At 37.0% G+C, this 13,456-nt stretch overlaps 1 protein-coding gene across 1 annotated transcript in view; it reads right to left on the bottom strand.

The window, feature by feature from the left end:
* Positions 1-8,068: 8,068 nt before the first annotated feature.
* LOC113838356 (zinc finger protein 420-like) overlaps positions 8,069-13,456 on the bottom strand; it is a 40,605-nt gene continuing 35,217 nt past the window's right edge. The window contains 1 exon segment of the mRNA XM_035449125.1: positions 8,069-9,424. Coding sequence (XP_035305016.1) covers positions 8,136-9,424 — 1,289 coding nt within the window. The 3' untranslated portion in view covers positions 8,069-8,135.

Below are 13,456 nucleotides of genomic sequence, written 5' to 3'. Positions count from 1 at the left end.
CAATTCTAACACCTGAGATGTGGTTTCAGGCCCTCCCTACAGGAATATATGTGCTTTTGCCTCAAGGCATAGTTGGATTAATCTTGGGGAGCTCTAGTACTATCATCTGAGGCATCCATATCCATCCAGGAGATATAGATCAGGATAGTGAAGGAGAGAATAAGATAATGTCATCAGTGGCCCATGGAGTCGTTGCCGTAGCAGCCAGGAAATGAATTGCTCCATTGATCCTACTCTCTATTGCTCCACATGAGGCTCAAAATATCAGAGACAAAAGGGGGAACCAAGGCTTTGGAAGCTCCATTCAGGCGGCCTTTTGGGTGGCCACTATGACAGACCACCCCCATCTTATATTAAGAGTAGAGGATAAGCCCTTCAAGGGTATTTTGGACACCAGAGCAGATGTTTACGTTCTCTCGGAGGAGTCCTGGCCCTCTACCTGGCCTAAGCAAGAGGGGCCGGACACCTTCAGGGAATCAGGCATGCTATCCCACAAAAGAGTGTCAGAGTTATAAAATGGCAAGACTCTGAGGGTCATAAAGGATATTTTCAGCCCTGTGTTTTGGCTGGCCTCCCCACTACTCTTTGGGGATGCGGTCTTTTTAAAGAAATGGGAGTTGTCCTCACCACCCAAGGCTCCAATCCCAAACCAAGGCCCCCCAAGTGATGCATAGGATGGGCTGGAACCAGGGAAAAGGATTAAGTAAATTAGAACAAGGAGAGGTTTGCCTTGTGGCATCCCTCCCCTTAGATACTCAGGTCCTGGGGGATATAAATTTTTCAGGCGTTTTTAATGAGGGTCACTTTTGCACTGCCAGCCCCCTTACACATTACATGGTTTTCTGAGGATCTGGTGTGGGTGGAACAGTGGTTCTCACCAACAGAGAAGCTTCAGGGGTCTCAACAACTAGTCAAGAACAATTGGAGGCCGGAAAAGTGATCCCCTCCACATCCCCTGGAATACCCCTATATTTGTGATTAAAAGGGCTTCAGGAAAATGCATACTGCTCCAGGATTTGAGGGCCATTAATGCAACAATGCATCCTATGGGAGCCCTTCAGCCTGCAATACCCTCATCCGTGGCTATCTCTAGAACTTAGCATTTAATTGTTATTGATTTAAAGGATTGCTTCTTTCCCATTCTGCTGCATTCCAGAGATAGCCCCAGGTTTGGATTTAGCCTTCCTTCTATTAATTTTTGGGAACCTGCCATTCATTTTCAATGAGTGGTGCTCCCCCAAGGAATGTGTAACAGTCCTACAATATGCCAGGCTTATGTAGCTGCCTGCCTGGATCCTATCAGGTGCAAGTTTTCTCATCTTTACATTATCCTTTATATAGATGATATTCTACTGGCTGCACCTACTGAGGAGAGGTGTCTTAAGGCATTTGCTAAATTACAGGAGCTCCTGGAGGCCCACGGCAATATTTTGGCACCAAAAAAGTTTCAAAAGAAACATCCTTACACCTATCTATACCATCAGACCAACAGACCCACCTCCAGCCTCAAAGGCTCCAAATCGATTGTTCAAATTTAAAGACACTACATGATTGGCAAAGGTTTTGGGGTGATGTTCAATGGATCCACCCCTCTCTTTCCCTTAAAACGGGAGAGCTTAGACCCCTTTATGATATTATTCCTGGTGATCCAGGTCCAACCTCTCCAGACAAATTACCCCGGAGGCCAAGGAAGTCATACAATTGCTATTGAGGAGCATTGAAGAAGCCGATCTTTGGTGCCTGGATTATGGACAACCCCTTATTGTGATTGTACTTTCCTCCAGTTTTTCACCCATTTCTGTTTTTTGGCAAAATGGCCCTATATATTGGATCCACATGTCAGCCTCCCCTAAGAAGGTTGTGTACCCTTATTATAATTTGATATTACAATTGTTATGGAATGCACATAAATTTAGCACCCAAACCTTTGGAAAGCCTCCTGATAACATCATTCTCCCCTATGATGAGGAAGAGGTTGAGTATTTACAGACCTCTCAAGATAGATGGACACTTTTTATCACATCTATGGGAGACAAATATGATAACCACTCCCCAAATAGCCCCTTGCTGTCCTTTTTTAGGCAGCACCCTATAATATTTCCTAAGATAATAAAGGAGGCCCCCTTCAAAGGGGGGCACTCAGTATTTACAGATGGGTCCTTCTTCCCAACTACAAATGAAATTGTCTATGGGACAAGTATCTACACAAGTTGCCGAATTGATTGCTTGCCTAATGGACTTCCAGTTGCTTGATAAAGAACCTTTTAATTTTTATGATGATAGCATTTTGTTACTAATATTGTAAAGCCATTACAGACTTCTCCAAATGTTCTTCCCACCTCTCAAGTTCATTCTCTTCTAGTTAAGCTTCAACATCTCATTTGGCAACACATACACCCTGTATTGTATGGTACATACGTGCACATACAGGCTTCCCAGGACCCCTTGCCCAGGGCAATCAGCTTGCTGATTTCTTAACTCCACCCCCAATAATAATGTTTACAGAGGAGCAACACACTCACCAGCTTCATGAGCAGTACACCTAAATGCACGCTCACTTAATTTTCATACCAGCTGCTCTGTACCTGTTGCTCAGATTACTTTTCAATGCCATGATTGTGCCCCTTATCATAATTCCCCAAATGAGGGGGTGAATCTCTGGGTCTAAGGGCTAACAATCTTTGGCAAATGGATGTAATCCACCTGCCTCAAGCAGGAAAATTAACATATGAATGTTTCTGTGGATACATATTCTAAGGTGGTTTTTGTGTCTCTACATTCTTTAGAAAGGATTAAAGATATCATCCTTCATCGTTTACAGGCCTTTGCCTATATGGGTGTTCCTGATATCTTAAAAACAGATAATGGCCTCACATATGCTAGTCATCGTTTCACAGCCTTCTGGAAGGAACACCTTATTGATCATTCATTTGGCATCCCACATAACCCTACATGGCAAGTCATCGTGGAATGCACTTATGCCACCCTTAAACAATATTTTTATAAAATAAAAAAAGGGAAAATATGGTCTCCCCCAATTCTCAATTATCTACCATACTTTACATTTTACATTTTTTGACTGTAGATAAAAATAATTTATCTGCAATGGAGAGACATTGGAATAAACCCTCTCAATCACTGGGATGGGTTAGATGGAAAGACCTGATTACAGGAAAATGACAGCCACCCATTCCCCTGTTAGCTAGGATTAGAGGAGCTGTTTGTGTTTTTCCTCCAGGAAGTGAAAAGCCCATCTGGGTCCCTGAATGGTGTGTCCCTCATGTGGACCTTGGCTCTGCTTCTCACCCTGGCCCTGTTCAAGACAATCCAGATATCACTGAGTGGACCAGCAAGGGTAGTATGGGCCCTTGTGAGGAATCCACCCATTCTGATGCTAGTCAGGCAGAGTGGCTGCCTGTTCCCTGCCTTTTTCAGCACCAATATCACATTGGAGATGGCAACATCCAACATACAAGTTGGAACAGTGACCACTATCTAATTTGACCCTTTTGCTAAAAGGTAGCTTATGCTTTCATCATATCCAGAATAACAGTGAATTGCCATCGAGCACCTCCTTTAAAGGTCACTGTGTGGTACTGAGTAATTCCTCCATTGCTGATTTTCCCCAAATAGTATTAATAGTAAAATGCTTGGATTAAGAAATATCCTATATCCCATTAATCAAGAGAGAAATAATTCAGCCCAAAGCCCCCCTAAGCCATCCCCTTGTGCTGGCTGAGAGGGAGGGATTATTCACTTTCTTCCCCCTTGCTTTGGGGAGAATGCACTACTCAAGAGCCCTGGATATTTAAAGGACAATGTCCTCTATGGTGTTCAGACACCAACCATCATTTAAGAATGTCTCTGACCGAGGAGAAGAACAGGGGTAACCCCCACCTTCTCCAGGATGTATTTATGTGGGCCTGGACCTGCACCAATGCCCGCCCATCTTATGCTGCAGCAAGGCCTTGCCTTTAATGCAACTGACAGCTGGAACACCTCCAAGTATTCGAGACATCACTAAAGATTAATTTTAGTAAGGCTTGTGTGCTATCTACCTTTCTTTTGTTACATGGAATGGGACAAAAGAGGGGGCAGAATCTCTCAATTGTTCTTCCAGCTCCTGTGTCCTGAGTAACTGCTGGCCTCCTGAGACTGACAATGCCCTGATCATCCGAATCCCCTTCCTAGCTCCCATGGTAGTGGAAGACCACCATACCAGGGAAGAAATCATGTTGTATCAGACCACAAGAGATTTCGGGATCACCATTGCTATTCTTGCTGCTATTGCCATCTCAGTGACCACGGCAGCCATTGCAGGTATTGCTGTTGCTCAGTCTGCTTCCAATGCAGAGACTGTTAATAACCTTGCTGGCAGAGTCAGTGAGGCCCTGGCCATGCAGAATACCCTAAATTCCCATATTTAGTTTGGTTTAAAAAGGTTTCTATGGGACTGTCCAGATTGAATGAATATTTGTCTGAACACTGGAAAGATTCTTTTGTAAATTTTACCAATGTTTTGGCTCACCAGATTGTAGAAATTAATAAGACAAGGGTTGTTCCACTGTCAGGAGAGGTATGGTGGAATGCCATGACCCAGTGAGGGGGTTGGGTGCAGCAATGGGGAGGCGCTATGTCCTTTGCCATTATGGGAGTACTTCTGGGCGTTCTAGGGTTATTTGTACTATGCAAGGTCCGGGGGACCTTCCACAAGTCCTACTTAGCCTCACCCATGGTTCTCTCGATAGATATGAGGTTTGGCTAGAGATGCTTAACAAGAGATGATGGGCAACCCATGGGACACTGACCCACCTAAGACAGGAGATCAGGGCTCTCCAATGACAGGTAAGGGGCAGGAAAGCCTATGTGACAGGGACCCCTCATATAACACAATAAGGGGGAATTGTGGGGAAAAAGGTGACCCTGGCAGAAACACAACTCCCCAATGCCATTGCAAAACATGTTTACTGGAGCACAATGTTGTTTCCCTCTGAGAGCTACGTGACCGTGCCCTGAACCCAGGCTGGAGACTAACTGCCACTTTCTGAGCTCCCCCTCACTCTTCTAGTGCTAGGGTATAAAACCAGCCAAGGAAAAAAATAAAGAGCCTTCTGACGACTAAGCCAGCTCTCTGTGATGTTAATCCCGACATCCTCCACAGATTCTCGTTTTCAGGCCATGCAGGCTAGGCAACATGTTGATTCTAGAGGTAGTAAAATATTACTTTGTAAATATGTTTTTGCTAAAATTCATGAAATGAGGTCTTTGGGAGTAGAAATATGAGCTCCTCTGTGAGTAGTATTGTCTGTGCTTGCTCAGTGCTCTGGAGGAAGCGCATGGAGGCAGGGAAGTAGTGTTTTGTTTTGGTTTTTGGTTTTTGGAGAGAGGGTTTCTCTATGTATCTTTGGAGCCTATCCTGGCACTGGCTCTGGAGAGCAGGCTGGGCTCGAACTCATAGAGATCCACTTGCCTCTGCCTCCCGTGTTCTGGGATTAAAAGCGTGTGCGACCAACGCCTAGCTCAGGTAGTGTTTTTATGTGGGAACTTTTCATATGCGATTTCTATATATTTGCATTTTCTTTTGCTGTGTTTATACACAATAAAATCAATTTTTTTTCCTGGAGATACAAATCATGGGGCAGAATGAATGAAATGCAGAATTTTCCTGTTTTAGACATAGATTGTGTATTCTATCCATGATTACAGTGCACTTTATCATTAAGAAGAATTAAATTGCTATCAAGTTTAAAAACCGAGATGAAAATGTAACATGTACATGCACAAAGCATGAGATCAGATATTGAAGAACATCAATTTCTGGGTTAGATGAGTCATTTTTTCCAGTTATGAAAATTAATTTCAGATTATTTGCTAGTCTGGTGACTACTTTGGTACTTAATAGCACATATTCTAAGAATATGTGGAATTGCCAATGGTTATTCTTCATTTCTGTCTAGAAAATTTTATTTTGGAAGTGCTACTCTCAGACTAATTATTATTTAATAATCAAGTAATTCTCTTTCTTAATGAGAAATTGTGAATACAATTCATTTCAAACACTCAAGAAACTAATTTAGTTTTCCATAGTGACTATAGGGCTATTGCTTTCCTGTCCAGTATGTCTCCAGTGACAGAAATATGTGGTGTGGTTTAAGAATGAAGAAAATTAGGCCAGGTCGTCGGACTCATCTCAGTGTTTCAGAATCTATATCCTTCACCTGTTGAGGCCTACATATCGGAAAGAAAATATTCTGGATAGTTTTTAAATATACTATCAACATCCTCACACAGATACAGGCGGCCTTGTAATGTTCATAGCCTCAGTTAATGAGGGTAAGTGATTTTTCAGTTAATTTACATTTTACTGTGTCTCAGTGTCTTGTCTTAGACCCAACTCTGCCCATGTAAACAGCTGAAGTTCAGTCAACACCCATTCAGGCCTTCACATAATCAGGCCTTCTTTTTCCCATATCTGCTTCTAATGACTCAATCTGTTACACTTCTCATAAAACCATTTGTTGTGTATTTTCAGACAATGTTTTCTGGCAACTTTTTGTATTGCAAATCTTGACACTTATTACCTACACTAGTATAAGCTGAATGTTCACCATTCCAAGTCAGCAGAAATTCAACAAAAGTTATATTGTACTTATTGATAATTGAGAAAAAGGGAATAAACATTAGGTTCAAAACAATCTTTATTACATTATAAAAATATTAGTTATATGAAAGAGATTATGAATAAATTTCAATATTCTGTTACATAAAACAAACAGAAAATATGCATTAATGTTGAATTGGATGGTTATCAGTAAATTTACTCTGGCATAAGCATTCACTTTTTAAATATTTATGCCTTTAACTATTCTCAAATTTATCCAGTATCATTTTAATACATGATTTCAGTGTAGTACTGACAAATATATTACTGGATATGTAGAATGTTTTCCAACAGTCTTTTATGAATAACTAATTTATTTCTTGGTAGAATGTGTTTAACATGACAATGTGTATAGCAAGGCTTAGTTGTTAACCTAATCTAACTGTGAAAAAAGTATCAACATATGCTAAATTTTACTTCTACTACTCATAATATATATTTGCATGATTATTTGGACAGTAATTCCCTATTGAGTTGGTCTTCTTCATGAATTTTCAGTTGTGCTCTTAAGATTTGAGCTTCTTACAAAGTTTTTAAAAGAATTTACTTTTGTTAGGATTCTTTACATTACTGATGCTTTGGAAGGTTTGATTATCTGAGTACTCTATAAAAATTGCCACGTATTTAATGTTGTGAGTGTTATTCTAGTATGGATTCTTTGATGTTTGTTGAGATTTCGGCACCCAGAATAGGTTTTGTCACATGCCTCACATTTATAAGTTTTCTCTCATATACAGATGTAGTGACATTTTGTAGAGATGATCCATGGTAAAATGACATTGCATGTAAATTACTCATTATATTAAGGATTCTGAGTTCTCCAGTTGTGTAGTGACTTGGAAGATTTATCATAGACACACAACTTGGCACAATGTGTATATTTTTAACTTTTTGGCAGTTATATATGCTTAGATGAAATGTAAGTGTTGAGCTCTTAGTAAAGGAATTACCACATGTAGTTGTATTGCATTTCTTCTCTCCAGTATGTAAGTTTTTTAAAATATGTAATGTTGAGCTCTGTTTAAAACACATGCCACATACTTCACAATTTTAACATTTCTGTCCAGTGTGGATTCTTGATGAACTTGAAGATCTGAGCCATAGTTAAAGGACTTCCCACATTCTTTACAATTGTAAGGTTTCTCTCGACTGTGTATTCTTTGATGAACTTGAAGATCTGAGGCATTGGTAAAGTACTTCCAACACTCATTAAAATTGTCAGGTTTCTCTCCCTTGTGTATTCTTTGATGATCTTGAAGTGTTGATTTGTGTTTAACGGACTTTCCACAATCTGAATCTTTGTAAGGTTTCTCTCCAGTGTGTATTCTTTGATGAACTTGAAGATATGAGCCACTGGTAAAGGATTTCCCACATACTTTACAATTATAAGGTTTCTCTCCAGTGTGTGTTTTTAATGACCTTGAAGTGTTGATTTGTGTTTAAAGATATTTCCACAATCTGAACATTTGTAAGGCTACTTTCCAGTGTGAATTCTCTGATGAATTTGAAGATGTGAGCCTCTGGTAAAGGACTTCCCACATAATTTACAATTGTAAGGTTTCTCTCCAGTGTGTATTCTTTGATGAACTTGACGTGTTGATTTGTGTTTAAAGGACTTTCCACACTCTGAACATTTGTAAGGTTTCTCTCCAGTGTGTATTCTTTGATGAACTTGAAGATATGAGCCACAGGTAAAGGATTTCCCACATACTTTACAATTATAAGGTTTCTCTCCAGTATGTATTCTTTGATGAACTTGAAGATGTTTTCTCTGAATAAAGAACTTTTCACAAAGTGAACATTTGTATGGTTTCTCTCCAGTGTGTATTCTTTGATGAACTTGAAGTGTTGATTTTTGTCTAAAGGATTTTCCACAATCTGAACATTTGTAAGGTTTCTCTCCAGTGTGTATTCTTTGATGAACTTGAAGATATGAGCCACTGGTAAAGGATTTCCCACATACTTTACAATTATAAGGTTTCTCTCCAGTGTGTATTCTTTGATGAACTTGAAGATATTTTCTCTGAATAAAGAACTTTTCACAAAGTGAACATTTGTATGGTTTCTCTCCAGTGTGTATTCTTTGATGAACTTGAAGTGTTGATTTGTGTTTAAAGGACTTTCCACAATCTGAACATTTGTAAGGTTTCTCTCCAGTGTGTATTCTTTGATGAACTTGAAGGTGTGACCCCTATTTAAAGGATTTTCCACAATCTGAACATTTGTAAGGTTTATCTACAGTATGTATTCTTTGATGAACTTGAAGATCTGAGCCATTGGTAAAGGACTTCCCACAATCTTTACATTTGTAAGGTTTCTCACCACTGTGTATTCTTTGATGAACTTGAAGTGTTGATTTGTGTTTAAAGGACTTTCCACAATCTGAACATTTGTAAAGTTTCTCTCTAGTGTGTATTCTTTGATGAACTTGAAGGTGTGACCCCTGTTTAAAGGATTTTCCACAATCTGAACATTTGTAAGGTTTATCTACAGTATGCATTCTTTGATGAACTTGAAGATCTGAGCCATTGGTAAAGGACTTCCCACAATCTTTACATTTGTAAGGTTTCTCTCCAGTGTGTATTCTTTGATGAACTTGAAGTGTTGATTTGTGTTTAAAGGACTTTCCACAATCTGAACATTTGTAAGGTTTCTCTCCACTGTGTATTCTTTGATGAACTTGAAGGTGTGACTTCTGTTTAAAGGATTTTCCACAATCTGAACATTTGTAAGGTTTATCTACAGTATGTATTATTTGATGAACTTGAAGGGTTGAGCCTCTGGTAAAGGACTTTGCACAAAATTTACAATTATGTGGTTTTTCTCCAGTGTGTATTCTTTGATGAACTTGAAGATCTGAGCCATTGGTAAAGGACTTCCCACATTCTTTACATCTACCTACTGAAAACCGCCTTATGTGTAAATGTCCAGGGCTATTATTTCCTAAACATCCTGATGTTACTCTCTGACAATTATCCTGTGTACACTCTTTTGGAATCATCTCCTGAATTGCATAACAAAACTGACCTGGAAGAAATGAAAGGGAATTATTGTCTGACACTGTGGATTTAGGGAAATTAATAAAGAAACTTACATATAAGAGGACACCAATGTGTACTGCAGAAAAATCATTGATCATCAGAAAATGGTCTATTTATTTTGAAATTTTAATATTAATTTATAACAATAAGACCTTTCACAACACAGGAATTATAAAATGTTAGAAAAGAAAAATAATCACATACAGGTTTCATATGATTAATTATAATTAATATATGTTTTATGTAGTCAGTTATAGAGATTGACTATTAAAAAGAAAGCAATAAAATGATCATAAACAACACATATGGCCATACGGAATTAGTAGTTCAAACATGATGGACTAGAAGAATGCTGTTTCATGAAATTCTATTTTACAATATGAAAAAATTTGAGAGAGTCCTTTTAAACATGTCACATAACAAAATGTGTAATCATAAACCTTAGAATAGAAAATCAACTAGTAGCCAGTCCTGGAAGTGTTATATGTATTTGCAAATTGAATTTCTAATTTAGACCGATAGCACCTTTCAAAACTCATGAATTATAAAGTCTTAGAAGTGAAAATAATCACATATAGACTCTATGAATAACTGTTATTAATACATGTTAATACATAGGGAGTGATTATCAATAAGAAAACAACAAAATAATCATGAAAAGCAAATATGCCTATTTACTCATAAAATTTTATGGACATTAGGAGAAATGTTTTCAAATTTTCCACAATTGCAATGATAATTTTACATATATATATGTATATATATATATATATATATATATATATATATGATACAAAACAAAAGTATAAGTTAAGAAATTTAGTAGAGTTAATTTCTAATGATTATAGCATTTCAGATCTCATCAGGTTACATTAAACAAGCAATAATGAACATAACCCATGGCACAGGGTAATTTTCTTTCTCACATCATTCATTATATGTCTAAATTCTTTCATTATTGATTTGACAGACATGGACAATATCAATTGGGAAATAAAAATTCAGCAGCGTTCTTCACTTGTGATGCATGGGTGTTCAGTACCAAAATGACAGATTCAGAGGCAAATAACACCAAGTTTGCATGACATTTCCTCAAGAATATATGTTAACTTGTATTTTCCTGAAATCTTACACTAAAAAAGTATATGACACATTGAAGAAGCAATAATTTTATGGTGACAGTATTAAACCAAAATATAAAACAAAACACAGACTAGTAGCAACCTTAGTACCAGGATAAGAATCTTCACATAAAGTTACATATATAAAATAAATATTATTTTCAATGAGAATACTTTGACATTTCTGTGACCTACCTGTATCCCTTGAAGTTAATGTTTTCTTAGATTGATACCTAAAACTTCAAGCAGAAAACAGACCATGTTATGTAGAGCGTGAATATCCTATATTTACCCAATCATAGGGGAATATTTTGGAAAAATCTCCATTTAGAATGATTCTTTTGGTAATTTGCAAGCTAAAATTATATTCTGTTATATATAGGGATCTTCCTCATACTCCATAATTTTTACCATGAATGGATATATTACTTTGTACAAAGCCTTTTTTCTCATCTAAATAAATGATCCTGTGGTCCGGTCCCTTTCTTGTATTGTCTTCTCTTCATTTATTTGTGAATTCCTTTACTTATATTCACTCCTATAAGCTACTCTTGGATGAAACCACCTTGATCCTAGTAAATAATGATTTTGATTTGTACTTGAAATGGAAAACTTCCATTTTGTCATATAATTGTAAGTGTATTGGTGTTTGTTGTTCTCAGAATTGTAGTGGGATTCTGCACTGAATCCATCAAATTACTGTTACTTGTTAAGTTTTTATTGTTCTTTCTACAAAACTTGAGGACATGTGATATGCTAAATTATTGAAGTCATCTTGCCTTAATGTTTGGTAGATTATACACTAGTAAATTCATCACTTGGAAAATTAATAAATTTTGGAATTACACATACTGAATTTAAATGGTTAGGTTTGAAAACTTTATACAAATGTGACTTAACTTGGAAAGACATATAATGCATGTTTTCAAATTCATGGGTTTTAGCATTTAATAGTTTGGTAACTGTGTCTTCTACAGACTCTCTTTAGAATTTAGGTACCTAGATGGGAAGCATCAGATTCCTCATGTTCTTCTCCATCCTCCCTTTCTCCCCTTACCAGTCTCTTACTACCATTTACTCTCTTCCCACCCTAGATACATTCTGCCTTTCCATTGTTCAAAAAACTTTGTTCATCAATCAATAAGAGAAATATTCATGGAAATCTGATATATTCTGTAAAGGTCAAAGATAAAATTAATAGTTATAGAAGATATCCAGCTCAAAGGCACAGAAAGCATATTCAACACAATCATAGAAGAAACTTTCCAAAACCAAAGATTGAAATACTTATGACAGGACAAAAAGCTAACAGAACACTAAATAGACTGGAACAAAAAAGAGTACCCTCCCAAATTATAATAAAAACACACAAAATAAATAAAGTATATTAAAAGATGCAAAGGAAATGGGCCAAGTAACAGATAAAACAGACCTATGACAATTACACCTGTCTTCTAAGTGTAAGCTCTGAAAGCCAGAGGTCCAAGATACATGTTCAACAGACTAGTAAATAAATGGTTGCCGGCACAAAGAATACTCCAACAAACTGTCAATTAATATAGATGGAGAAAATCAGATATTCAATGACAAAAAACAGATTTAAAATAGACATATCCCTAAATCCATTCGCACAGAAAGTAGTGGAAGGAAAACGCCAACCTAAAAAAGTTAGCTACACTTACAAATACATGCACAATTAATAATATTACACTACCAAAATTCAGAAAAGGGAAACACACATGCAGAATACTACTACTGCCAACAAATACAAAAATAACAGGAATCAACAATCAGTCATCATCAATGTCTAGTAATATCAATGGCCTCAATTTGCCTACAAAAAGTCAAAGGGTAGCAGAATTTATAAAAAGACAGATTACATCCATCTCCTGCCTTTACAAAACATAATTCAACTTACCTCTGAGTAAATGGTTGAGATAATATTATCCATTCAAATTCACCTAATAAAAATGTTTGTGTAGCTACCCAATAATGTATATATTAGAATTCAAATGAAATTTAATCAGAAGCAAATAAAAAAGTCATATCAATTCATTGCAGGAAAAATCCATCAAGATGAAATCTTAATTCTGAACATGTATGCCCCAAATACAAAGGTGCACACATATGTAAAAGAAACATTACTAAACCAAATCACACATTAATCTCCCACACACTAACAGTGGAAGACTATAACAACCCACTCTCAGCAATAAAACAGACTAACAGACAACAATTTTTCACTGAGATAAAGGAACTAGTATATGACTCAGTTGTGTTTAACAGACTTCTACAAAACATTCTATCCCAAAACAAAGTAATATAAGTTCTTGTCAGCATCAAACTATAAATTTGCCACATAGTCAGCAACAAAGGAAACCTCAAGAGACAAAAATATAATCAGAAAAACACCCTGTATCTTATTGGATCTCCATTGTTTAATGTTAGAATTCAAAAGAACACAATTTGAAGAATGCCTAAAAACTGATGGAAATTGAACAGTGTTCATTGTCATCACCCAGGGTCAAGGAAGAAATAAAGAAAGAATTAACAACTTTCTAGAACTCAATGAAGACAAACCCACAACATACCAAAACTTATGGAATACATTTAAATAAGTGCTGAGAAGAAAG

The sequence above is a fragment of the Cricetulus griseus genome, chromosome 9, assembly GCF_003668045.3.
Source record: "Cricetulus griseus strain 17A/GY chromosome 9, alternate assembly CriGri-PICRH-1.0, whole genome shotgun sequence".
In the NCBI taxonomy this organism is placed as follows: Eukaryota; Metazoa; Chordata; class Mammalia; order Rodentia; family Cricetidae; genus Cricetulus; species Cricetulus griseus.
Note: the sequence above shows the minus strand (reverse complement) of the source record. Positions and strands in the feature narration are given on the sequence as shown.